This window comes from Patiria miniata, unplaced genomic scaffold (assembly GCF_015706575.1).
Source record: "Patiria miniata isolate m_02_andy unplaced genomic scaffold, ASM1570657v1 HiC_scaffold_9, whole genome shotgun sequence".
NCBI lineage: Eukaryota > Metazoa > Echinodermata > Asteroidea > Valvatida > Asterinidae > Patiria > Patiria miniata.
Window position 1 is genome coordinate 1,051,819 of NW_024037076.1, and position 26,751 is coordinate 1,078,569.

The 26,751-nt window shown below is 44.2% G+C and overlaps 2 protein-coding genes across 6 annotated transcripts; both read left to right on the forward strand.

Moving 5' to 3' along the window:
- Positions 1 to 1,757: 1,757 nt before the first annotated feature.
- On the forward strand, positions 1,758 to 8,351 carry LOC119720172. Of its 2 annotated transcripts, none has more exons than XM_038189739.1 (5): positions 1,758 to 1,850; positions 3,235 to 3,354; positions 4,469 to 4,549; positions 5,382 to 5,655; positions 7,134 to 8,351. In XM_038189739.1, the coding sequence occupies exons 1-4, from the start codon at positions 1,835 to 1,837 to the stop codon at positions 5,648 to 5,650; spliced, it is 486 nt and encodes a 161-aa protein (XP_038045667.1). In that variant the 5' UTR covers positions 1,758 to 1,834; the 3' UTR covers positions 5,651 to 5,655; positions 7,134 to 8,351. The 2 variants fall into 2 exon arrangements, with proteins under 2 accessions (XP_038045667.1, XP_038045668.1); XM_038189740.1 differs by having other exon boundaries at positions 4,469 to 4,525.
- A 1,338-nt stretch (positions 8,352 to 9,689) lies between these two features.
- Positions 9,690 to 26,013, forward strand: LOC119720170 (NLR family CARD domain-containing protein 4-like). Of its 4 annotated transcripts, none has more exons than XM_038189737.1 (5): positions 9,690 to 9,729; positions 10,556 to 10,849; positions 11,138 to 11,257; positions 18,415 to 18,492; positions 22,292 to 26,013. In XM_038189737.1, exons 2-5 carry the CDS (start codon positions 10,615 to 10,617, stop codon positions 25,204 to 25,206), a joined length of 3,348 nt encoding a protein of 1,115 aa, XP_038045665.1. In that variant the 5' UTR covers positions 9,690 to 9,729; positions 10,556 to 10,614; the 3' UTR covers positions 25,207 to 26,013. The 4 variants fall into 4 exon arrangements, with proteins under 4 accessions (XP_038045665.1, XP_038045664.1, XP_038045663.1 ...); XM_038189736.1 differs by having other exon boundaries at positions 9,696 to 9,920; XM_038189735.1 differs by having other exon boundaries at positions 9,696 to 9,881.
- Positions 26,014 to 26,751: the final 738 nt, after the last annotated feature.

Genomic DNA, 26,751 nt, shown 5'->3' on the forward strand with positions numbered 1-26,751 from the left:
GTATTGGATCATTTGCATGTGCAAGATTTTTGCACACGGATGCAAATGAGGAACAGTCTGGTGCCTGGATATGCGTTACACATTAGCGTTTGTTTTTGTATTCGGTGTCTGGGGTAAAAACAGAGTCAAATCGTAGCAGCGCGAGCACGGTGTGAGTTTTTACGAAAACACGATTTTTGAAATCAAACTGTTACGATCTTATCGAGACAACATGCAGTATCATATTTCATATTAATATGAGCAAATTGGAAACTGCACGTTGTGAATATATAGCACCAAGTGCACGATAAAAATCCATTACTAGCCAATTGCGGTATCCAATCAGGATACAGGAAGAAAGTTTCCTATTGGAAACGCGGTTGGAAATAAAGTAAGCACTGGGGACGAGGTTGACTCCACACATAATAAGCGGGCGCAGAGGGCGCCCTTGCTGATTGGCTTTGGGGGATTCCCCCATTCCCCCGTATATTTTTTAGCTATATGACGTAAGGGAAATCCCATTCACTGCTGGGATTTCGCAATGGCGAAGTGAGTCAGAATAGTAAATTCCGTTCACAGTACTTTTTTAGAGAAGAACACTTTCAAAATTTTGCTCAAATTCACCAGACACCAGTTCTAGTCTCACAGATAAACTCTACAGACGCTTCTCTGAGACTGAGGTAAGTGGACATTACAAACTGACAAAGTTTTGTGAACGATTTTGGTTTTATAAAATTTAGCCTATTAATCCGAAATTCAAAAACGGTGGCGTCCGGAAATAGGGCACAAATTGGTGGAGTGTTCTCTTAAACGTGGCGCACTTCAATAAATCTCGGGAAAATTCCAATTCCAAATTAACATTTAAGAATTTCTGTAAATTTGATAAATTCTGATAAACAATTATTAATATTATCTCTCGTAACATACTATTACCATTGAGCTCCTTTTTATAGCTCCATGCTATTACTAGTCGGAAAATTTGGGACTCTCCTCAATACTGTGCCCAGCCCGATGTTTGTCAGAATTGTTTTTTTCTTATTTTTCGCAAGGCTCGCAGATGAATTCGCACGGCACCAACCGTAAGCTGCTTAGGAAAAATAGTAATTTGTACCCCGAGAAACTGTTCAAAAATTACAAGAAAAGGTGTCAAATATTGGGCGATAGTGAAGTGAAGGACCCCTGTTTTATTTTGATCAAATTAGAGTCAAAAATATTTTTGTTTGCTCAAAAATCACCTTTACAATCAAAAGCAGACGTCTCTCAATTCTAGTGACACCCGTTTTGCAATTTTGAACAGATTCTAGGGGTAGAAAACACGATTTTCCTGCGTGGTTTGTGCCTTGCGATTCAGCGCGCTGTGCGTGCTCACGGTACATCGCGCGGTGACTGCCTTTTTTATTTTCGGGTCGCGTGTTGTCGCCGCGCTGTCATCGTCATTTTACCCCCAAATTCCCCCCCCCCTTAAAAAAAAAATCAAAACCCTGCCCTCTATCTATGACATACCTCTTTATTGAGAATGTCGCCAACTAGTTTGGTAGGTCTAATAATTTTTAAAGTGGATTTTGTTCCCTTATAGGGAACCGGGCCCTTCACTTCACGATCGCCAAATATTTAGAGAAGTCTGCTTTAGAATGAAAAGGTCATTCTGACTAATAAAAAAACACCCTTGACTCTAATTTAAAACTAAACAGGGGCCCAAGACTACATGATCGCCAAAATATTCACAAGATTGCAACTAACAAACAAAATGTGACAGAGAATTTTTCATTCCGACACGCAGGACGTCCATGTGGCTCAGTGGTCTGAAGCAGCTTGCCAACAGACTATAGTCATATAGTGTACTTACATTCCCACAATGCAACAGGAGGCAGGTGAGTATCTGCAGTAGCTAGCCCCATAAATGTGGCCAATTTACTGGACTACCTCCATAAATAAAGGCCACACTTCCACCATGTACAAAAAACATGTCGAACTTTGGTAAATTTACATTTTCACATTTAGGCTTAGTTTGTAATTTGTTTTTGCTTTAGACATGTTAGAAGCATACTCACCCTCTTTATAGGCTAATCAGAAAGTGCTGCCTTTTTCAGATGTCTATTTTTCGTGAAATTTCCAGATTCGTGTGCACACGTTTGCGTATCGAAATCTCAACATGAAATTTCCCGAAAACTAGACATCTGAAAAAGGCAGCACTTTCTGATTAGCCTATAAAGAGGGTGAGTACATGTTTGCTTCTATAGCAAAAATATACTAAAGCCTAAATGCGGAAATAAAATTTTGACAAAGTTCGACATGTTTTTGTACATAGTGGAAGTGTGGCCTTTATTTACGGAGGAATATCTAGTAAATTGGCCACATTTATGGGGCTAGTGTATAGCTAGTTGCAGTTGAAGTCAATTTATAACTTTACTGGGGAGTGGAGGGGCCGGGACTGCCACGGTGCTACCCTTCCCCTCTCCCAAAAATTTGTTCTGAGTCATTGCCTGTTTTTTTTTCATTTTCTTCTTTTCTATGAACGGTCAAATAAAAAAAAAACGGGAAGATTTCTGTACTAAGCCACCACTTACCTGCCGTCAACACATTTTTTTTCACTTCACCTTGTGATTTCACCCAAAATGAATCCAGGAAGCTCTGGCAATGCGACAAAAATTTAGGACAAATGTGTTTTTAAAGCACATTTTTGGATGCACACGTCGTGCAGAACTAAGTTGGAGGCAGCCTGTCATTTTGATTGAAGTGTCTGGAAGACAGCGGTATGTTATACGCATGACATTGACAACCATGACAACGCATGAGCCGGCCAATGACAGTGCAGTACGTCATTATGAATATTTAATTTCTCAGGAATATTTAGTTGATTTCAATGGATACTTTAAATATGTCCAAAGATTGATCATTGCCAAGCGATCGTGCGCGTGGTCTAGCGGGAAAAGTGTTGTGTTCCAAACAAGAGTCCGAGGTTCGAATCTCGATGAAGTAAGTGACTGATTAATAAATAGGAATAAAGGAAAGGAGAGGGTGAGAGTAGAGGAGGGAAAGTGGAGGAAATAACCATAAAGGATGCAACTTTTTGGCGCTTGAAAAAAGTGGTGGCCTAGTACGGAAATCTTAAAAAAAAAACAATTTAATCTTCTTTTAAAGACAATTAATGTTTCTAAGTTCAGATGACAATTGGAGATGGAATCAAGTGCATGTATCATTTTATCGGCTGTTATTTTTTTAAAAGGATATTTTACTTTTTGCATCTGCTTGTAGGTGTCCCACAACATACTGGATACATCGGAAACATCGGCAATATCAGTGGTAGCAACAACCCTACTGTTGTTGGTTCAAGTGCAGTTAATATCAATTACAACTTCCCAATGGCGGGACCAGGTAAATACATGTATAATCTTGTTAAGATGAAACCAATCGAGTATACTACATTAACATGGACACAAAAGACCAATTGCCAGTTCTGTGAGCTGGCACATCGCCAATTTTCTTTGGGCACAACAATTTCGCTCGTACTCCCTGCCCTGCAAACAGGGCGCTGGGAAAGGCTGATGAGCTTCACAGAATCTTGAGAAGGAAGTGGGGTGGCATTGTGGGTAACTTATCATGACCTGTATCATTTAGCATCCAGCTGCAGCTGTTTAAGACTGCGGTTAGCTCATGCGCGCAAATGCTATCTGAAAACTTTCTCATAGAAGTGCATGCATTCCATACTGGATGTGATTTCCTTTTCACTGCAGACCATGTGGACACAATTTGAGCGTCGCATGACCCTTCATGAGTTAGAAATGCGACGGAGCCTGAGCAAGTGACGAGAAATGAAAATTTACAAAACAGTTTTACAGATTTTCCTAAATTATTACGCTTTTCAACAAAAAATGAGTATTAAGAATGGGAATAAAAGAGTAGTGACTCGGTCTTAATGGCCGTTTGAAACCTTGCAGGGTCGTGGCTGTGACGACTTGCAGGTCACAGGTCACGCAAAATCTACCCAATCATAGCGGAATTCATCAGCCCTTCCCAGCGAATAGTTTGTACATTGCGATTGACTTGAACTTGCCTTCAGTAACAATTTAAGGAACCAGATATGGCTTATTTGGAGTAAAGTGATAACCACAAGAAGGTTATTGCTATAATCTTAGTCGATCTAGGGATATTACAATGTCTAATCAATTATTTTTGTGTACACCTGCAGTTACTAATTTTTTCTGTCTGCATCTATTTTTGTCGGTGTAATAAAAAAAAGTAAATGACGTTGTACACAATATATAAGGCAACCCTTGATAAGTTTGTGTCCAACAGCAGTACAAAAGCGAAACCGTTTGTTTATTCACTTTTTGGCAAATTTATTTTGGTGCAATATGCCATACTAAAGCACTGGAAATCCCAAGTCACATTTTTCTTGTTACATATTTTCTACGTCTTGGAAGACATTCAATCCGTTTTTTAAACACGGTTTAATTGAGGCAACACATTTTTTCTTGTTTTGTAATAGGAATGGGTGCACCCGGACCTCAGCAAAATCAGCTGGCAGCAGACCAACAAGCAAGAGGTGAGGATCCCTACCAAGAAGCTGGTAACAAGACTAGGGACATTTTGAAGGAAGTTTATAATTGAACAGGCAGTTGTTGCCCGGGGTTGATAATGGCCAAATGCACATAGCTGGTATATACACTAAAGTACAGTTAGAAATGCGGTAAGGGGTAGCAGTGACTGGCCAGAAAGGAGAAAAGGTAAACTCAACAGAGTATGCCAAAATATTCAGATTAAGGACAAGAGCTGGTGAACTCATCACACTCCTCGTTTTCCTTGGCCTCAGAGGAAAGTCAACCAAGAGGTTCAAGCTTGTCTTTCTTTTGAAGATGTGATCAACTTCTTGGCGAATAGTTAGGATTTGAAAAAAAATGAACTTCATAAATTCATCCTGGCCAACCCAAATGAGGTCATGATTCTTTTGGATGTGTGTCTTTCATGAAATGAAGACCAAAACACTTGATGCAGCCAGCCTCATTTGGTTCTATCAAAAAAAAAACCATTAGAGAAAACTTACTGTGTGCGTATTTTTGGTGTATCAACCCACCTTTTTTTAATCTTGAGACACTGATGTCAAAATCACTCGTCAAATATCCTTGCACACACGTAGAGGTTCTGGGTTTACTGACGAGGATGTTAATGAATATGCTGGGAAATTCTATGCTGAAGATCCTGATAGTGGCAATGCATTTATCCGAACCATTGGGAAGTCCAACACGCTGCGTGATTTTGATACAAATCAAATGCTTTTGCATCTAATAATTGGCAGCAAAACTGTTGAGGTCAGCAATTAGGCAGCAATTATTTTTTGGCCTATATTGGGCGTGGATTATTCATAGTATTACTCAATATACCTATCGTTATTAATTTTTCAGAACAAGCTTTAGATGACAAAACTCTGAACGAGGTCGCTAAGATGCTTGGTCCTAATTGGACAACACTGGCATTTCAGCTGGACTTTACGATGGTACAGGTTCAGACTATTGAGAAAAATTTCCCAGGCGATATCACAAGGCAAGGTCTTCATATGCTTGTAACATGGAGGAATGCCCAGTCCACCAGTGTTGAACAGCAGAGGACCACGTTGTGCAACGCACTGAAGAAGGACGGAAGAGCAAATGTTGCCAAATTTCTGCAGGGTTAATACAGGTGCGTGTCTTTTGTCGTAGCATGGGTAATGTTAAGAAGATTTTTTTAAAAAGTTACTGCATAAATTAAATTTTAAACATGTCTCCGCACATTGTATGCGTAACGACATTTGTATGTCAAAAATGACAATTGTCTATGTCAACATGACGATTATGTCAGATCGATTCTCTTCAGCTTCTACATAAATGACACAGTGGTTTGTCATCGTAGTTGAACTTATACACTCTTATAAGTCCTGGATCAGATTCGACCCAGAATCTGGGTCAGATATGACTTAACACACTTTCTGGTCAAAATGACACTTTTTGGTCAAATGACAATTCCTTGGGTCAAAAAGCTGGTAAGGCGCCAATTAAGAGTATTTTTGACTCGGAAAAGAGCAGGCCCAATCTGACCTGGGTTTGGGTCGAATCTGACCTGGGACCTTTTTTTTTTAAAGTGTGTAAAGCAATATTAGGTTTTGCTTTTTCCCTGATGTATACACAAAGCAGGAAGTTGTGGGTTCAAGTCCTGCCCGAGTGATTTTCCCAACTTTCACTCGGGAGGTAACACACTGAGTATACATTTGTTTATACGTCTGTGAAGGGCAAAACCTAACGTTGATTTACATCACCCCGACGTAAATTCCATTATAACTAGTTTACTGCGGTACCCACTACTACATGTACGTCAGATTCGGACTAGCCAACCGATCTTGTTAGCTCGGTTCGAGTGGTAAGACACCTGCACTAGAAAGCAGGAGGTCGTGGGTTCGAGTCCCACCTGAGTGATTTTTTTTGTTTCAACTTTCACTTGGGAGTTAACACAGTGAGTATTGTTTATACATCGGTGAATGGTTAAAGGTATAGTCCATCATTTGCAGCTATCCGAAATCTAACTTGCGTAATAATTGTTGAAAAACATACTTGGTTGATAGATAGTAAGGGGACTAAACTCCCCATGAAATTATTCTTTCTGGCAAGCTGTCATTTTGAAGTAATCTGCAATGAAAGAAGGCCTTTCCAACGGTAGCACGCACCGTAGGAAATTTAAATTAGTAGTTCGTTTTGTTATTTGGCAAAGCGCGCGCAAGCATTGGCACGACGCACGCGCAATTGCTATAATTTGTCAGATCAGTGCGCGACATCGCGTAGCTGCAATCGGCTCAGTGAGAACATGTCTCGGATGCTGAATTCAGGCATAATTTAAAACATGATTTAGCAACTTTTGATTTGAAATTGAGGTCCTAGAATGCTGTTTTTCTTGGAATATACAGCTGAAGCTGTGCTGAATATGCTGAAACTTCATCAGGTTAGTTGTTCAGTACCCTTTTTTAGATTTTGAGCACTTTTGTTGCCTCAAACGAACAAATTGCACAAATTACAAATGGTGGACTTTACCTTTGAACCTAATATTGATCCTCTGTTTTTACTGTCTCTATTTTCTCCAATTAAACCTGCCATGCTTAAAAGTTCATTCTCTTAATTGTGCTGTTCTAGGCACCACAGCAAAAGCAAATCAGAAATTTGATACTGGGCGGTGGCTGGCTTCCACGTGGTCAACGTCCCCCTTGCATCCAACCTGTGAATCCCGCCAAGTCTACTATTCCCGACAAGTTCCAGCAGTCTACAATTCTGACATTCCATCGAGGTGACCAATGAAGCAAGGCCAGGCCCAACCAAGCCCAGCCCAAAACTCCCATCAAAATGGCAGCTGTAGTACTAGTTTTTCATGAATTTTGTTATAGTACTTAATCATTTTTTACTATAATCAAGTGTGGCATTTTCATTATGGATTCTCTGTTTTTGTGAGAGTACTGGTATTTGATGTACAGCTTGTAATTTTTGTTCATAATTTAACCGTAAAAGAGTAGAATCTCACTGGTTTAGCAAACCCGAACAAAGGCATAAACTTAAATTTTATTTTGTCGGCATGTGCTCATTATTGACTCACCCATGACATAATTACCTGATGTGTGGTTTACCCTATATTTTTCTCTGCATTTGTGTGTGATTGTTCACAAAGACTGCCTTTTTCCATTCAAACGCCCTTTTTTCAACGGGCTTATCCCCGAAAAAAATTGTAAAAAGTGCCCTTTTCAAAAAGAAGTGGTGCCCTTTTGTTGTGGCATTTGGGTGTCTTTTTGAGAATTTCGCACATGTATCACCCTGAAAAGCACTATATATTGGCCCTTTGTGTGCATAATTGTCGGTTTTGAACAGCGCCCTCATCGACAGGTACCAGCCCCCCCCCCCCCCTTTTTGATTTGTCCGGAGAAAAAAACCTGTTTGTCCGAAGAAAAAACCTGTCTACATTTCACAACGGATGTGCAAGTGCCCTTTTCAAAAAGTTTTACCCCCCCCCCAATAAAAATGACCATGCTACGCCCCTGCACACTGTTCAACAAGAAATAGCGAAGCCCACAAATTCTATTTGAAATTGTTCATATTCCATATTGCCGATGATTGCCATGTACTGAAATGTCTATCCTTGTGGAGATATCTCTTTGTCCTTGTGTACCAACATTTTACAGTGTGAAAATCTAGTTTAAAATTAAACTTAAAATCAATTAGAATTAATTTCCTAAACTGCAATTCGGACCAAATATGCCTTTCATACATAATATTTGTATGTATAAACGCACCTTGAAAATTCCTATTTTTAGTCAAACCCAATAAAAATGTGTAAATAAAATCACACTCTTTTTACGTAACATTGTTTTACAGTTTACTCTTCTGTATGTTTATTACTTGATGGAAGTTTAACCTTTAAGGGTGGGCGTCAACCAATTCTCAAAAGTGGGGGGGGGGGGGACATACCTTGAACAGGACTAATGCCAGCTTGAAGTGCGCTCAAAGCCTAAACGGATACTAGAAGTTCTGTGGTGCGATCTGAGGCAATTTCTGACCACTAAAACCATATTTTTTTTTTTTTTGCCGTAGATCATCTTAAAAACATTTTTGAGTTCGGGCCGGTCATTGAAGCAGCTATTGTGAGCTACATTAAGACTCATTATAGAAGGTTACAGCTTTTATTTGGGGATGAAAAAGTGAGAGGGGGGAAACAATATGATATCCCTGCCCCCCCCCCAACCTTAAAAAGTGGGGGACCCCCCCCCCCCCCCCCCCCCCGCCCCCTGTCCCCCACCGATTGCAATGACGCCCACATTTGAAGCAATTTCCTAGAAGCACCCAATATTCATATTCAAGCCACTGCAGTTCAAGTACAGAGGCATATGAGTATAGTGCAGAATGAATTAGCTATCAGTCGAGGGGGGGGGGGGGCTCAACAATTAAATCTGAAATCTGCTGCTTGCATGCATTTAAAGAAAGTGCATGTTTAAAGTTTTTTTGGTTTGTTACCAAAGCAATGAGGAATCTAAATGGCTATTTGTGACTTTATATACAGCTTTATGAAATGCAAATAAATTGTTAAAAAAAAGAGCGCCCTCATCAAAAAGTGGTGCCCCCCCCCCTTTTTTTTTAAATTGCAGCACTTGCATCGATCTGGAAATTAGGGGAAATGTTGTTTTGGGTCTAGCTATAATTGGTGCCCCTTATAACATATGCTCCTCCCCCACCCCCCCCCCCCCTTCCCCCATAGTGAAAAAAAATCCTGGCTTTAGTACGCCTGTACCCCACTGATGATAATCCGATACGAAAGAACAAAACAAATACGTCTTGCAGCGATAATTGATCATTTAAAGGCGGACAAATTAATTGCCATACATACAGAATAGAGTTAAAGGTGCACTAGCTGGCAAATATGAAATATTCATGCATTTCATATTTTGTGTTCATTTTGTAGAACTTTAGTGTGAAGACCACTTAAAACTGCAAGCGAAGCATAGATGCACAACAGCATTTAGGCTTAAATCCATTATGAGTGAAAATGAAGACTACCAAATGTGGATAAAGAAACTTTTGTCTTTCTTATTTAGATGAAATTGCAAGTGAAATCGCGTGTTGATTTGGGGCCACCGTAGTGCATTCATGGAGTCCGAATAAATAAATAAAATCAAGAGAGGGCGCCATTTCATCTGACACAGATCGATCGATGGATATCATCAGGAACAGGAAGCAGTTTTGTAAACAGGTGAAGTGGTTTTGGGCTTGGCTTCGACAACTGTTGAAAATTGTAATTACAACCTGACAACAGTTACAGTTTCACATATATTGCTTACAACAGAAGCTCAGCAAGAAAGAAGTGTGGAGGGCTGTCAGCGAATTGTAGTGAGAAAGCTGACAGTGAGTGACACATCTTTTGGAAAAAAATGTTGCAACAAGGTAGTGAACTAGACCGTGTACGGTGTAGACAGTAGCTTCCGCAAATAAAAATGGAGAGTCAAGAAAATGTTCTAACTTCTAAGTAATTCCTAACAACAAAATTGGAAGTATTTTCCATTCCCAGATTCATGTCTTATCATCATTTTGCAATGAATGATCTTCATCATGTTCATTGAGATTATTTAGATAAAAGTGGGCGTCAGGTTGCAACATTTTTTTCCTCTTCTTACTAAATTAAGTCTTAATATTCTATACTTATTGGCCCTATAGTCCGAAAATTTGGGACTCTCAAAATTATTGAGAAATTTAGACATCTTTCTGGAGTCCATATGTGCCAATTTCGGACTAAACTCCTCAGTACGTTGGGAAACCAGACGTGTTGCCTGACGTACGGCGCAGCAATACCGAGGCCACACAAGTGGGGCTAAGTATTCAATGGGCAGGTTTTTTTATTTTAGTCATCCCCCATCCCCCTCAGTCCTTGGAAAAGATTGGCAAAAGACTTATTATCAGATCTTTGTTTGCGTACATTTATTTATTTTTTCGTACGAAACGAGTTGACTTGGGACTGAGTTGGCATGGGATTGAGTTGATTTGTGACCGAGTTGACATGCACTTGTTATCTGCTCCCATAGGTGCTGCCACGATGCAATAATCTGCAGCAGCCTGCCAACAGATTCATGTCCCTACCACGATGCAACAATCTGCAGCAGCCTGCCAATGGACCGATGTCCCTACCACAATGCAACAATCTGAAGCAGCCTGCCAATGGACTGATGTCCCTACCACGATGCAACAATCTGCAGCAGCCTGCCAACGGACTGATGTCCCTACCACGTTGCAACAATCTGAAACAGCCTACCAACGGACTGATGTCCCTACCACGATGCAACAGGAGGCTCAGGTACCCGCCCCCTCATTTGCAACAGGTGAGTACGCAGTACATGTAGTTGCTTGGAGTCAATTTACAACCCTACTTGGGCATGGAGGGGCATTTACCACCCTCCCCCTCCCCACCAGACCCCAAGATTTGTTTAGTTATAGCCTAGATTTTTCATGTACTTCTTTTTCTATAAACAGTCAGTTAAGAAAAAATCTTCTTTTAAAGACATTTTCCAAGTATGGACGACCGAGTTGGAATCGAGTACATGTACATGCAACATTTTGTTGGCCGTTATATTTTTTAGGGATATTTTACTTTTTGCTTCTGATTGTAGATTCCCCACAACAAACTGGAACCATCGAAGACCTTGGTGCAGTCGGCGGTAGCAACTACCCTACCGTTTCTGGTTCTAGTGGAGTAAACGTCACTTACAACTTCCCGTTGGAGGGACCAGGTAAATATAATCTAGTTTGTTGAGATTGAGATTCACTAGTAAAACATTTGCAATTATTAGATTTATGTGCACGTCAGTTTGCAAATACAGTCATTACAGCGGCTGCTTGTCGTATACAAACATACTACGTGTCACAGACTCCCACCTCATGGTTCTGGAACGCAAAAAATACTAAGCAGGAACTGGATTTTAAACCCCTTTTTGCATTTTGTTATTTCATCATTGGCTTTGGGCAATTTTTATAAAGCACTTGGATTCGAAGGCCGGCTAAACTTATGCCCTCTTTTTAAAGGGAATGTACAACATTTGCTCTTGCTGCAATTTTCAGTAGTTAATGGATTTGGGGGATTAGAATGTTATAGCAAGTATTGAAAAACTGACTTGTTTCACGCTTTGGGCTTGAAGATGCTGGAAAATCCAAGAAAAACATCATGTTCTTGTAGTTCTTGTAGATAATGCGAAAAAACTTTTTGTGAAAAATTAAGAGCAGAAAAAACAAACAGATTTCTCCAACGCTGGTCGGCCAACCAGCGTTGGAAAAATACCAGTTTTCTTGAAAATATCAGCACACCAGGAGCCACGATTTTACAGGGTGCTTTAGAATGTCATCCCCTAACAATCCAGTAAAATATTTTGTGATAATTTGATCATATTGTTTTTTTTTTTAAATATTTGCAAGTGTTGTATCTTCCCTTTAAAAGCTAGCACTTTTAAATAATCAGAAACAGTATTGTACAGAGTGAGTCAAAAAGGGGTCATCCAAAAGTAGTTTATGAAATTGGCTTTCCACTTATTATTATTTTTTGGTGCGACATATTTATTTAGATTTGAAATATATTTTTTTGAGGTTTGGGTTCCGCTTTTTTTACTCGCCCTGTATAACACCATTTGGTTTTGATGTCAGAGATCAGTGAAAACAAATTCTAGACCCAAAGCCACACCAGATGGCGTATGTAAGATCATATTTTTACTTTTTCACTTTTCGTTGACACTGATACAAATGACATTCTCTCTTGTCTAGTTGTTATATAGTGTTCAAACATTCATGACTCTAAATTGACTCTAGCTAAATATTTGCTCACCTGGATTCGACATGACATTCTAGACCTAATGAACTCAACTTGAGTCACTTCTTTAAGAAGACTCGACTTGACTCAAGTCACTTCTGTAATAGTACATGTAGTTCATCTTGGGTTAACACTGTCCAGTTAACTTGTTTGTACACCTACTGCAGTACCATGTTGTTGATCTGAATCTATTTTTGTTGGTGTAAAAAATAGTGAAAACATATAGTACATGACATTGTAGGTCAGTTCATACTTTGAGCGAAAGCAAGTGCAAAAGCGAAATTTGTGCTCTGAAATTTCGCTTTGTTTTTGCTTTTTGCACAAAGTGTGAATCTATGGACTCAATCCTAAAGGGCCGTGGTTCCGCCCCCCCCCCCCCCCCCCCGACAACTGTTTTTGCGATACGGGTACATTAAAAAAACATTTCGCTACCCAGGAAAACTGTATTTCTGCATTTATGTAGTGTACACAGAGCAGAATTACAATTCATGCATATTGTAACGTCGACCGGATCCTGGGTATTCACACGCCAGACAAAGGAAACCACAGATACTATTCTCCAGGGTTTCGGGGCTATTTATTCTTGCCACTCTCTTACCTGAAGCTCTCTTTTTATACAACTCACTACCAAGACAACGTTATATGAAAATGTCCACTACTGAGTCGGTGCAGTCCAGCAACGGGTCTCCCTGGCCAAGCACAGGGGCTCCAACGCTACGGTTACACTTTGAGTCCGTGCTGGCGCCCTCTGCTGGCGGCCCAGGACCCCATTACACAGCCCCCTCCAAGGACCCTTGTTCGTCTCCGAACAAGCAGCGCCTCTGCTGGGGTCTCCTGGTCTCCGTTGTGGTCACCTCTGGGGTCTCCTCTGGGGTCTCCTCAGGGGTCTCTTTTGGGGTCTCCTCTGGGGTCTCTTTTGGGGTCTCCTCTGGGGTCTCTTTTGGGGTCTCCTCTGGGGTCTCTTTTGGGGTCTCCTCTAGGGTCTCTTTTGGGGTCTCCTCTGGGGTCTCTTTTGGGGTCTCCTCTGGGGTCTCTTTTGGGGTCTCCTCTGGGGTCTCTTTTGGGGTCTCCTCTGGGGTCTCTTTTGGGGTCTCCTCTGGGGTCTCTTTTGGGGTCTCCTCTGGGGTCTCCTCTGGGGTCACCTTGGGGCTCACCTCTGGGGTCACCTCTGGGGTCTCCTCTAGGGTCTCCTCTGGGATCTCCTCTGGGGTCTCCTCTGGGATCTCCTCTAGGGTCTCCTCTGGGGTCTTCTCTGGGGTCTCCTCTAGGGTCTCCTCTAGGGTCTTCTCCGGGGTCTCCTCTGGGGTTTCCTCCGGGGTCTCTTTTGGGGTCTCCTCTGGGGTCTCTTTTGGGGTCTCCTCTGGGGTCTCCTCTGGGGTCTCTTTTGGGGTCTCCTCTGGGGTCTCTTTTGGGGTCTCCTCTGGGGTCTCTTTTGGGGTCTCCTCTGGGGTCTCCTCTGGGGTCTCCTCTGGGGTCACCTTGGGGCTCACCTCTGGGGTCACCTCTGGGGTCTCCTCTAGGGTCTCCTCTGGGATCTCCTCTGGGGTCTCCTCTGGGGTCTCCTCTAGGGTCTCCTCTGGGGTCTCCTCTGGGGTCTCCTCTGGGGTCTTTTGGGGTCTCCTCTGGGGTCTCTTTTGGGGTCTCCTCTGGGGTCTCTTTTGGGGTCTCCTCTGGGGTCTCTTTTGGGGTCTCCTCTGGGGTCTCTTTTGGGGTCCCCTCTGGGGTCTCCTCTGGGGTCACCTTGGGGCTCACCTCTGGGGTCACCTCTGGGGTCTCCTCTAGGGTCTCCTCTGGGATCTCCTCTGGGGTCTCCTCTTGGGTCTCCTCTAGGGTCTCCTCTTTGGACTCCTCTGGGGCTTCCTCTGGGGTCTCCTCTTGGGTCTTCTCCGGGGTCTCCTCTGGGGTCTCCTCCGGGGTCTCCTCTGGGTTCTTCTTTGGGTTCTTCTTTATTGACTCCTATGCAGAACAACTCCACCAGCTCCCCTCCATTGACTCCTGTGCAGAGCAGCTCTGTTGGTTCCACTCCATTTATTCCCATGTGGAGCAGCTCCATCCGCTCCGCTCCATTGACTCCCATCCAGAGCAACTGCTTCGGCTTTGCTCCATTGACTCCTGTGTGAAGCAACTCCATTGGCTCCACTTCATTGACTCCCGTGCAGAGCAACTCCATCGGTTCTGCTCCATTGACTCCTTTGCAGAGCAACTCCACCGGGCTCTGTCCCATTGACTCCTGTGCGGAGCAACTGTGCCAGCTTCGCTCCATTGAATCCCGCGCGGAGCAACTGTGCCGGCTCCACTCCATTGACTCCCGTGCGGAGCAACTCCATCGGCTCTGCTCCATTGACTCCCGTGCGGAGCAACTCCATCGGCTCTGCTCCATTGACTCCCATGCGGAGCAACTCCATCGGCTCCACTCCATTGACTCCCGTGCGTAGCAACTGCGGGGGCTCTGCTCCATTGACTCCCGTGCAGAGCAACTGCACCAACTCTGCTCCATTGACTCCTATGCGCAGCAACTGCAACGGCTCTGCTCCATTGACTCCCACGCGGAGCAACTCCACCGGCTCCGCTCTGTAGACTCCCGTGCAGAGCAACTGCCCGGCTCTGCTCCATTGACTCCCATGCGGAGCAACTGCGCCGGCTCCGCTCCATTGACTCCTGTGTGGAGCAACTCCATCATCTCCACTCCATTGACTCCCACACAGAGCAACTCCACCGGCTCCGCTCTGTAGACTCCCGTGCGGAGCAACTGCGCCTGCTGTGCTACATTGACTGCTGTGCGGAGCAACTTCATCGGCTAAGCTTCATTAACTCCCGTGCAGAGCAACTGCGCTTGCTCCGCTCCATTGACTTCCGTGCGGAGCAACTGCGCCGACTCCGCTCCATTGACTCTTGTGTGGAGCAACTTCATCAGCTTCGCTCCATTGACTCCCATGGGGAGCAACTCCTTCAGCTCCGCTCCATAGACTCCTGTGTGAAGCAACTCCATTGGCTCCACTCCGTTGACTCTGTGCGGGGCAACTGCACCGGCTCTGCTCCATTGACTCCAGTGCAGAGCAACTGCGCTGACTCCAGTTCATTGACTCCCGTGCAGAGTAACTGTGCTGGCTCTGCTCCATTGACTCCTATGCGGAGCAACTGTGCCGGCTCTGCTCCATTGACTACTACGCCGAGCAACTGTGCTGGCTCCGCTCCATTAACTCCCGCTCGGAGCAATTCCATGTGCCCCACTCCATTGACTCCCTCGCGGAGCAACTCCACCGGCTCTGCTCTATTGACCCCCGTGCAGAGCAATTGCCTGGCTCCGCTCCATTGACTCCTGTGTGGAGCAACTCCATCATCTCCACTCCATTGACTCCCACACAGAGCAACTCCACCGGCTCCGCTCTGTAGACTCCCGTGCGGAGCAACTGCGCCTGCTGTGCTACATTGACTGCTGTGCGGAGCAACTTCATCGGCTAAGCTTCATTAACTCCCGTGCAGAGCAACTGCGCTTGCTCCGCTCCATTGACTTCCGTGCGGAGCAACTGCGCCGACTCCGCTCCATTGACTCTTGTGTGGAGCAACTTCATCAGCTTCGCTCCATTGACTCCCATGGGGAGCAACTCCTTCAGCTCCGCTCCATAGACTCCTGTGTGAAGCAACTCCATTGGCTCCACTCCGTTGACTCTGTGCGGGGCAACTGCACCGGCTCTGCTCCATTGACTCCAGTGCAGAGCAACTGCGCTGACTCCAGTTCATTGACTCCCGTGCAGAGTAACTGTGCTGGCTCTGCTCCATTGACTCCTATGCGGAGCAACTGTGCCGGCTCTGCTCCATTGACTACTACGCCGAGCAACTGTGCTGGCTCCGCTCCATTAACTCCCGCTCGGAGCAATTCCATGTGCCCCACTCCATTGACTCCCTCGCGGAGCAACTCCACCGGCTCTGCTCTTTTGACCCCCGTGCAGAGCAATTGCCTGGCTCTGCTCTATTGACTCCTGTGCGGAGCAACTGTGCCGGCTCCGCTCCAAAGACTCCTATCCTGAGCAACTGTGCCGGCTCCACTCCATTGACTCCTATGCGGACCAAATGCACCAGCCCCACTCCATTGACTCCTGTGCGGAGCAACTCCATCAGCTCCACTCCATTGACTCCCACGCAGAGCAACTCCACCGGCTCCGCTCCATAGACTCCATGTTCGGAGCAACTGCAGCTGCACTGCTCCGTAGACTCCCGTGCGGAGCAACTGCGCCAGCTCTGCTACATTGACTCCTGTGCAGAGCAACTCCATCGGCTACACTTCATTAACTCCCGTGCAGGGCAACTGTGCTGGCTCTGCTCCATTGACTCCTGCGCGGAGCAACTGCGCCGCCTCCGCTCCATTGACTCCCGCTCGGAGCAACTCCATCGGCTTTGCTCCATTGACTCCCTCGCAGAGCAACTCCACCTTCTCTGCTCCTTAGACTCCCATGCGGCTCCACTCCATTAACCCCTGTGCGGAGCAGCTCCACCTGCTTCACTCCATTGACTCCTATGCAGAGCAACTGTGCCCTCTCTGGTCCATGGACTCCCGCGCAGAGCAACTCCATCAGCTCCACTCTATTGACTCCCGTGCGGAGCAACTGCCCTGCTCTGCTCCATTGACTCCTGTGCGGAGCAACTCCAGCGGCTGCACTCCATTGACTCTGTCACAGAGCAACTCCACCTGCTCTGCTCCATAGACTCCCGTGCGGAGCAACTGTGCCGGCTCCACTCCATTGATTGTGTGGAAGGGAACTGTTCCGGAGGGAAACATGCGTCCGTTGTATGTGTGTTACGGGGCTGTTCTGGAGAGAAGCATGCACCTGTTATATTGATGTGTGTGGATTGGAACTGTTCCGGGGGAAACATGTGTCCATTGTATGAATGTGTGTGTTACGAAGCTGTTCAAGAAGGAAATGTTTTATCGGTGTATGAATGTTATGTGGAACAGAGCTGTTTCGGAGGGAAACAGGCATCCGTTGTATGAATATGTGTGTTGTGGGGCTGTTCCCTTTGTGGGCCCTGGCACTTGTGTTGATGCAGAAGACGCAGGGCATCTCCTGACAATCAAACCAGGCCAGCCGTGCTGCATCAACAGGCGCAACTCAGCAGTGATCTGAATGGAACGGAGCATCTGTTGCGCCGCCGTACACAGAGTGGGACTTTTGGCATACTGGAAAAATCATCCTGTGGCATCCCTAAACATAGCCCCGCCCCTGCCTCATCGACAGGCACAGCCTAACAACATTCCGAGTGGAACGGAGCATCTGCTATGCCGCCATGTACAGACGGGACGGTTCCCGACTCCAAGTCATCCAACGTGATGAACGTCTTGCTGGCCATCTCATGTGGTTGGCCTACACACTGCGAGGCCCTGATCCAGCCTGCGTACCCGCCGTGTTGCGAGTCGGACGTCAGACTAAGTCGACTTGTGTATTCATGGGGGAAAAACACTCGAAATTCTACCTGTTTTTCCTCCGTCCGACATCCCACCGCTGCCACCAATGTAACGTCAACCAGATCCAGGGTTTTCACACGCCAGATGAAGGAAACCACAGACACCATCCTCCAGGGTTTCGGGACTTATGGCCATTTATTCTTGTCACTATCTCTACGAGGCTCTCTTTGTATACAACTCACCACCAAGGCAACGTTATACAAAAATGTCCACTCCTGAGTCGGCACAGTCTGGTAATGGGTCTGCCTTGCCAAGCGCAGGGGTCCTGACGCTACGGTTGCACCGTGAGTCTGTAATGGTGCCCTCTGCCAGTGGCCTGGCACAGACGATACGATATGAATAATTAACTAGCAATTAATAAGCCGCGGGCTGAGAGGTGATCAAAATAACCCGGCCCTTCTAGGGTTGAGGCAAAACTTGACAAGTTTGTGTCTAATAGCTCAGTACAAACTTGCATTCATTTATTTACTTTTTGGGCAAATTTATTTGTGCAATTTCTTACTATTTTGCACGGGGAAATCCCAAAGTTCTGTTGCATATTTTCTAAGTCTTGTATGGAAGACAATTCAATCCATTTCAAAAATATTATATTGAAGCAAGGCATGGTTCTTGTATTTCCATCTGAACAGGAGTGCCTGCACCCAGACTTCTGCATAGTCGGAGACCAGACCAAGATCCAAAATTGACAGATCCCTGCCAAGAAGCTGGTAAAAAGATCAGGGATGTTTTGAAAGGAGTTTATAAAACAACGTGCAGTTCTGTGAAGGTGTTGCCTGGTGTTGATATTGACCAAATGCACATAGCTGGTATAAACATTAAAGTACAATTCAAAACACGTGAAGGGGAACCATTTGTCACTGGCCAAGAAGACATTATTACCCCAACGGAATATTCCAAAATATTCAGAAGGAGGGCAAGATTTGGGGAACTTATCAAACGCCTCATTTTCTCTGGCATGGGAATTGTCGGTCAGTCAACCATTTTTGATAAGATTGCATACGACTGGGCCGATGAGGCAAGCGAAATTCTGAACGGATTCAAGCTTGTCTTTCTTTTAAAGATGTGTGCCCTGTCGCAAAAATCTGATCTTGTTGATTCAACTTTTGATCAACTTCTTGGCAAAAAGTCTGGAATAGAAAAGGATATACTTGATCAATTCATCCTGGCCAACCCAAATGAGGTCTTGATTCTTTTGGATGGTTTTGATGAAATGAAGACCAAAAAACTCAATGCAGCCTCATTCGGTTCTATCCTTAAAGCACTTGATAGAACAGTGTACAAGGAATGTTTCGTATGTATCTCCACTCGCCCCTCTCATCTTAAGATACTGATGTCACTGATGTCACTGATTTTAAAACCACTTGTCCAAGATCCTTGCACACATGTAGAGGTTCTGGGGTTTACTGACGAGGATGTTAATGACTACATCCAGAAATTCTATGACAAAGATCCTGATATTGGCAAAGCACTAATCCAAACCATCAAAAAGTCCAACACACTGCGTTATTTTGCTAAGACACCTGTGTTGCTCTTTCTCATGTGTTTATTGTGGAGGAAGAGTAAACAACTCCCCAAAACAACTTCACGCCTCTTCTCTGAGGCAATTGATCACATGTTCACAAGAAAACATCTCTCTGGATACTATGCATCAAAAACAGTGATTGCCATAGGAAAAATTGCGCTGCATGGACTCACAAGTGCCAACAAGAAATTCTCATTTCAAGAAGATGAGTTTGAACTGAAGGCGCTGGAGCTGGCACTAAAAGCAGGCATCCTGACCCAACAGAGAGTTATCAAAAACAAGTCCAATAACAACATACAATTCATGCACAAGACTGTGCAGGAATACTGTGCAGCAAAATACTTGCAGAGTCTGAAACTTTCATCAACCGTTGGATTGTTGACGCGTGTGAAGAACAAATTGAACATGTTTAAATATCAGAGGATTTTGAATCAACTGTGTTCCACATTTGAGGGTGTTGTTTCCAATGAGTTTCTCTTTCGTTTTTGTTGCGGTGACAACGAGAAGTGCATGATGGACATCATAAACTTGCTGGACAGTAAGTTCAATAAGGATGAGCCCAGGTACCAATCAAATGTCATACAAGCGATTAGTCGCAATTGCTTTCTTGAAAGCCAGTCAGCAAAGGTCCCACTCAGTCTCACCAGCGACTCACTAATCCCATCCACTATCGAGGTGCATAAAGATAGTGAATTCCAAAGTCTCATGTACCTTCTTGAAATCATCTGTAGGTCAGACAGCCGCACGACGCAGCTGGCACGTGTTACAGCTATTTCTATTTCTCGTGTTACAGCTATTTCTGTTTCTCGTGTGTCTGGGGTAAGTGATTTATCATTCGCCCTGGGTTACATGGAAAACCTCAGGAGTCTGAGGATTAACAGATGTCATTCATGGAATGGTGGCCATAGGAAGATCCTGTTGTCGCTGAAAGGCAACCAACACTTGACCGAACTGGGCTTAAATATCGCTTCAAGGAGAGCTGTAGAATGGGCCCCTCATATCAAACACTTGACAAGCCTCAACAGACTTGAGTTGGCTTGCTATGCACTGGGTTGGGACAGCATGGAATACATTGCCTCAGCTGTAGCCAACATGCCCAAACTGACCGACTTGAGCCTTGCTACCAACGTGAGATTGGGCGGAACGGTCGATTTGTGGACCACGGAATTGCTGAAAATGAGGCACTTAAACAGGCTGGACCTGAGTGATTGCAGCTATACAGTATCAGACGCTGAGCACATTATTGCTACTGTAGCTGACATGCCCAGACTGACTGACTTGATCCTTGCCGGCAACGGGAATTTGATCGGAAATGCTAAGTTGTGGGCCAAGGAATTGCCGAAAGTGACGCACTTAAATAGGCTGGACCTGGGCAATTTTGTTGCGAATCCTACAGACATTGAACACATTGCCTCGGCTGTAGGTGACATGCCCAGACTGACTGACTTGATCCTGGCTGGCAACCGTTGATTGGGCGGATCGGCTAAGCTGTGGGCGAAGGAATTGCCGAAAATGATGCACTTAAAAAAGCTGGATCTGAAACATTGTTCTTTGTTACCAACAGACATTGAACACATTGCCTCGGCTGTAGGCAACATGCCCAGACTGACCGACTTGATACTTGCCCCCGGCTGGAAATTGGCTGAATCGGCTCAGTTGTGGGCCAAGGAATTGCCCAAAATGGTCCACTTAAAAAGGCTGGTCCTGGGAGATTGCAAATTGACACCGTCGGACTTTGAACACATCGCCTCGGCTGTATGCAACATGCCCAAACTTACTGACTTGATCCTGGATAAGAACAAAGCTTTGGGCGCGTCGGCCGAGTTGTGGGCCACGGCATTGCCGAAAATGAGGCACTTAAGTAGGCTGGACTTGAGCAATTGCAACTTGACACCGTCAGACATTAGACGTGTCACCTCGGCGGTAGGTGACATGCCAAGCCTGACTGACTTGTACCTTGCTGGCAACCCGGGATTGGATGGATTGGATGAGTTACAGTCCGGATTCCCGTCGCTTAATGTTCACGTGGAAACTCACTTGCCTTGAGTTACTACTTATCACGTGATCCAAGTGTTAACATTCTCAATAATTGATAGCAATCAGTTTACAAGATGAGATTAAAGAGCTGGGGGGGGGAATAAGAATATGTGGGCATGCTGAACATAACTACAAAATTAAAGTTCAGTTGAAAATTTCGTGAAAATTGGGATATGTTACTCTCAGCCACGTTTGACATAAAAACAACTTTTTTTCCCAGCCACAATGACAGTTTTGTTTTTCGAGAAAATTTCAACCGTGTTTCCTACAAAAACAATAATTAACACTGTGAAATTGGAGACTTGTGCACATTCCAAAGAACAAAACAGATCACTGATAAGTGTCAATCCAGGATGCCTGTTTGCAATTTTAACACGAACATCATAACACATGGTTGATTCAGATCGTCAGTTGGGTCGCGTTGCGTGTCAGACAGTTAGCTGTTCGCCCTCTATGTACGGAACAGTGGTTTGCCATCAAAGTCAAACTTACACTCTTTTAAGTCCTGGGTCAGATTCGACCCAGAATCCGGGTCAGATAGGACCTGACTCTCTTCTAGGTCAAAATGACAATTTGTCCTGCAAAATTACACTTTTCCTAATAAAAAAAACAATAGGTTTGAATGTCATAATGATGATTATCTGGGTCAAACTACTGCAAATGGGACTCACAGAATTGTCTGAATCTATTTTTGTTGGTGTGAACAAAATTGAATGTACTACAATGACAACGTATAAAGGCAATCCTTGACAAGTTTGTGTACAAAATCCTTAACATTTAGTAATTAACTTTTTGGCAAATGTATTTTGTGCAACGCATTACTGATTCACTGATATTCCCAAGTCATAATTTCTTTTACATGTTTTCTTGTATGGAAGACAATTCAATATGTTTCATAAACATTGTTTAATTCAAGCAATACATATTGCTTGTTTTGATCTGAATAGGAGTGCCTGCACCCAGACCTCAGCAAAGTCAGAGACCAGACCAAGATCCAAGGTGGACGGATCCCAGCCAAGAAGCTGGTAAAAAGACTAGGGATGTTTTGAAAGGAGTTTATAAAACAACGTGCAGTTCTGTGAAGTTGTTGCCTGGTGTTGATAATGACCAAATGCACATAGCTGGTATAAACACGAAAGTACAATTTAAAACACGGGAAGGGAGAGCATTTGTCACTGGCCAAGAAGACATTATTACCTCAACGGATTATTCCAAAATATTCAGAAGGAGAGCAAGATTTGGGGAACTCATCAAACGCCTCATTTTCTTTGGCACGGGAATAGTCGGAGTGTCAACCATGTTTGATAAGATTGCATACGACTGGGCCGATGAGACAAGTGAAATCCTGAACGGATTCAAGCTTGTCTTTCTTTTAAAGATGTGTGCCCTGTCGCAAAAATCTGATCTTGTTGATTCAACTTTTGATCAACTTCTTGGCAAAAAGTCTGGAATAGAAAAGGATGAACTTGATCAATTCATCCTGGCCAACCCAAATGAGGTCTTGATTCTTTTGGACGGTTTTGATGAAATGAAGACCAAAAAACTCAATGCAGCCTCATTCGGTTCTATCCTGAAAGCACTCAATAGAACAGTGTACAAGGAATGTCTCGTATGTATCTCCACTCGCCCCTCTCATCTTAAGATACTGATGCCACTGATGTCACTGATGTCAGAAACACTTGTCCAAGATCCTTGCACACATGTAGAGGTTCTGGGGTTTACTGACGAGGATGTTAATGACTACGTTCAGAAATTCTACGACAAAGATCCTGATATTGGCAAAGCACTAATCCAAACCATCGAAAAGTCTAACACACTGCGTTATTTTGCTAAGACGCCTGTGTTGCTCTTTCTCATGTGTTTGTTGTGGAGGAAGAGTAAACAACTCCCCAAAACAACTTCACGCCTCTTCACTGAGGCAATCGATCACATGTTCACAAGAAAACATCTCTCTGGATACTATGCATCAAACACAGTGATTGCCATAGGAAAAATTGCGCTGCATGGACTCACAAGTGCCAACCAGAAATTCTCATTTCAAGAAGATGAGTTTGAACCGAAGGCGCTGGAGCTGGCACTAAAAGCAGGCATCCTGACCCAACAGAGAGTTATCAAAAACAAGTCCAATAACAACATAAAATTCATGCACAAGACTGTGCAGGAATACTGTGCAGCAAAATACTTGCAGAGTCTGAACCTTTCATCAACCGTTGGATTGTTGACGCGTGTGAAGAACAAATTGAACATGATTAAATATCAGAGGATTTTGAATCAACTGTGTTCAACATTTGAGGGTGTTGTTTCGAATGAGTTTCTCTTTCGTTTTTGTTGCGGTGACAACGAGAAGTGCATGATGGACATCGTAAACTTGCTTGACCGTAAGTTCAATAAGGATAGGCCCAGGTACCAATCAAGTGTCATACAAGCGATTAGTCGCAATTGCTTTCTTGAAAGCCAGTCAGCAAAGGTCCCACTCTGTCTCACCAGCGACTCACTCATCCCATCAACTATCGAGGTGTTTAAAAATGATGATTTCCAAAGTCTTATGTACCTTCTTGAAATCATCTGTAGGTCAGACAGCTGCAAGATGCAGCTGGCACGAGTTACAGATATTTCTATTTCCCGTGTGTCTGCCGTCAGTGATCTAGCATTCGTCCTGGGTTACATGGAAAACCTCAGGAGTCTGAGGCTGTACAGATGTTCTTCATGGAATGGTGGTCATGTGAAGATCCTGTCATCGCTGAAATGCAACCAACACTTGACCGATCTGGGCTTGAATATCTCTTCAAGGAGAGCTGTAGAATGGGCCCCTCATATCAAACACTTGACAAGCCTCAACAGACTTGAGTTGGCTTGCCAGGCGCTAGGGTGGGACAGCATGGAACACATTGCCTCAGCTGTAGCCAACATGCCCAAACTGACTGACTTGAGCCTTGCTACCAACGTGAGATTGGGCGGAACGGTCAATTTGTGGACCACAGAATTGCTGAAAATGAGGCACTTAAACAGGCTGGACCTGAGTGATTGCAGCTATTCAGTATCAGACGCTGAACACATTATCGCAACTGTAGCTGACATGCCCAAACTGACTGAGTTGATCCTTGCCGGCAATGGGAATTTGATCGGAAATGCTAAGTTGTGGGCCAAGGAATTGCCGAAAGTGACGCACTTAAATAGGCTGGACCTGGGCAATTATGTTTTGGATCCTACAGACATTGAACACATTGCCTCAGCTGCAGGTGACATGCCCAGACTGACTGACTTGATCCTGGCTGGCAACCGTAGATTGGGCGGATTGGCTGAGCTGTGGGCGAAGGAATTGCCAAAAATGATGCACTTAAAAAAGCTGGATCTGAAACATTGTTCTTTGTTACCAACAGACATTGAACACATTGCCTCGGCTGTAGGCAACATGCCCAGACTGACCAACTTGATACTTGCCCCCAACTGGAAATTGGCTGAATTGGCTCAGTTGTGGGCCAAGGAATTGCCCAAAATGGTCCACTTAAAAAGACTGGTCCTGAGAGAATGTAAATTGACACCGTCGGACTTTGAACACATCGCCTCGGCCGTATGCAACATGCCCAGTCTGACTGACTTGATCCTGGATAAGAACAAAGCTTTGGGCGCGTCGGCCGAGTTGTGGGCAACGGCATTGCCGAAAATGAGGCACTTAAGTAGGCTGGACTTGAGCCATTGCAACTTGACACCGTCAGACATTGGACGTGTCACCTCTGCGGTAGGTGACATGCCAAGCCTGACTGACTTTTTCCTTGCTGGCAACCCGGGATTGGATGGATTGGACGAGTTACAGTCCCGCCTCCCGTCGCTTAATGTTCACGTGGAAACTCACTTGTCTTGAGTTACTACTTATCACATGATCCAAGTGTTGACATTCTCAATAATTGATAGCAATCAGTTTACAAGACGAAATTAAAGAGCTGGGGGAAATAAGAATATTTGGGTATGCTGAACAGAACTACGAAACTAAAGTTTAGGCGAAGGTTTTGTGAAAATTGGGATATGTTGCTCTCAGCCACATTTGACATAAAAACAGTGGGGTTTTTTTTGAGCCACACTGACAGTTTTGTTTTCGAGAATATCTCAACCGTGTGTCCTACAAAAACAATAATTAACACTTTGAAATTGGAGACTTGTGCACATTCCAAAGAACAAAACAGATCACTGATAAGTGTCATTCCAGGATGCCTGTTTGCAATTTTACACAAACATCATAAGACATGGTTGATTCAGATCTTCAGTAGGGTCGGGTTGGGTGTCAGACAATTAGCTGTTCGCCCTCTATGTACGGAACGGTGGTTTGCCATCAAAGTCAACTTACACTCTTATAAGTCCTGGGTCAGATTCGACCCAGAATCCGGGTCAGATAGGACCTGACTCTCGTCCAGGTCAAAATGACAATTTGTCCTGCAAAATTACACTTTTCCTAATAAAAAAAACAATAAGTTTGAATGTCATAATGATGATTATCTGGCTCAAACTACTGCAAATGCGACTCACAGAATTATCTGAATCTATTTTTGTTGGTGTAAACAATATTGAATGTACTATAATGACAACGTATAAAGGCAAACCTTGACAAGTTTGTGTACAAACTCCTAAACATTTAGTTATTTACTTCTTGGTGAATGTATTTTGTGCATTGCATTACTAAAATACTGGAAATCCCAAGTCATAATTTATTTTTCATGTTTTGTTGTGTGGAAGACAATTCAATCTGTTTCATAAACATTGCTTTATTGAAGCAAATCATGTTGCTTGTTTTGATCTGAATAGGAGTACCTGCACCCAGACTTCTGCAAAGTCAGAGACCAGACCAAGAACCAAGGTTGACAGATCTCTGCCAAGAAGCTGGTACAAAGACCAGGGATGTTTTGAAAGGAGTTTATAAAAGAACAGGCAGTTCAGTGACGTTGTTGCCCGGGGTTGACAATGACCAAATGCACATAGCTGGTGTATACACTAAAGTGCAATTAGAAACAAAGGAATGGGATGTAGTTGTCACTGGCCAAGAAGACATTATTACCTCAACGGAATATTCCAAAATATTCAGATTGAGGACAAGAACTGGGGAACTCATCAAACGCCTCATTTTCTTTGGCATGGGAATTGTCGGAGTGTCAACCATTTTTGATAAGATTGCATACGATTGGGCCGATGAGGCAAGCGAAATTCTGAACGGATTCAAGCTTGTCTTTCTTTTAAAGATGTGTGCCCTGTCGCAAGAATCTGATCTTGTCGATTCCACTTTCGATCAACTTCTTGGCGAGAAGTCTGGAATAGAAAAGGATGAACTAGATCAATTCATCCTGGCCAACCCAAATGAGGTCTTGATTCTTTTGGATGGTTTTGATGAAATGAAGACCAAAAAACTCAATGCAGCCTC

Excerpts from the sequence above, each read along its gene's own strand:
- LOC119720172 (XM_038189739.1), top strand. Across the intron at positions 3,355-4,468 it reads CTTCCCAATGGCGGGACCAG|GAATGGGTGCACCCGGACCT; the intron begins GTAAATACATGT and ends GTTTTGTAATAG. Across the intron at positions 4,550-5,381 it reads GGATCCCTACCAAGAAGCTG|AACAAGCTTTAGATGACAAA; the intron begins GTAACAAGACTA and ends TTAATTTTTCAG.
- LOC119720170 (XM_038189737.1), top strand. The coding sequence starts at position 10,615 with ATGCAACAATCTGCAGCAGCCTGCCAATGGACCGATGTCCCTACCACA. Across the intron at positions 10,850-11,137 it reads CGCCCCCTCATTTGCAACAG|ATTCCCCACAACAAACTGGA; the intron begins GTGAGTACGCAG and ends TTCTGATTGTAG. Across the intron at positions 18,493-22,291 it reads AGATCCCTGCCAAGAAGCTG|GAGTGCCTGCACCCAGACCT; the intron begins GTAAAAAGATCA and ends TGATCTGAATAG.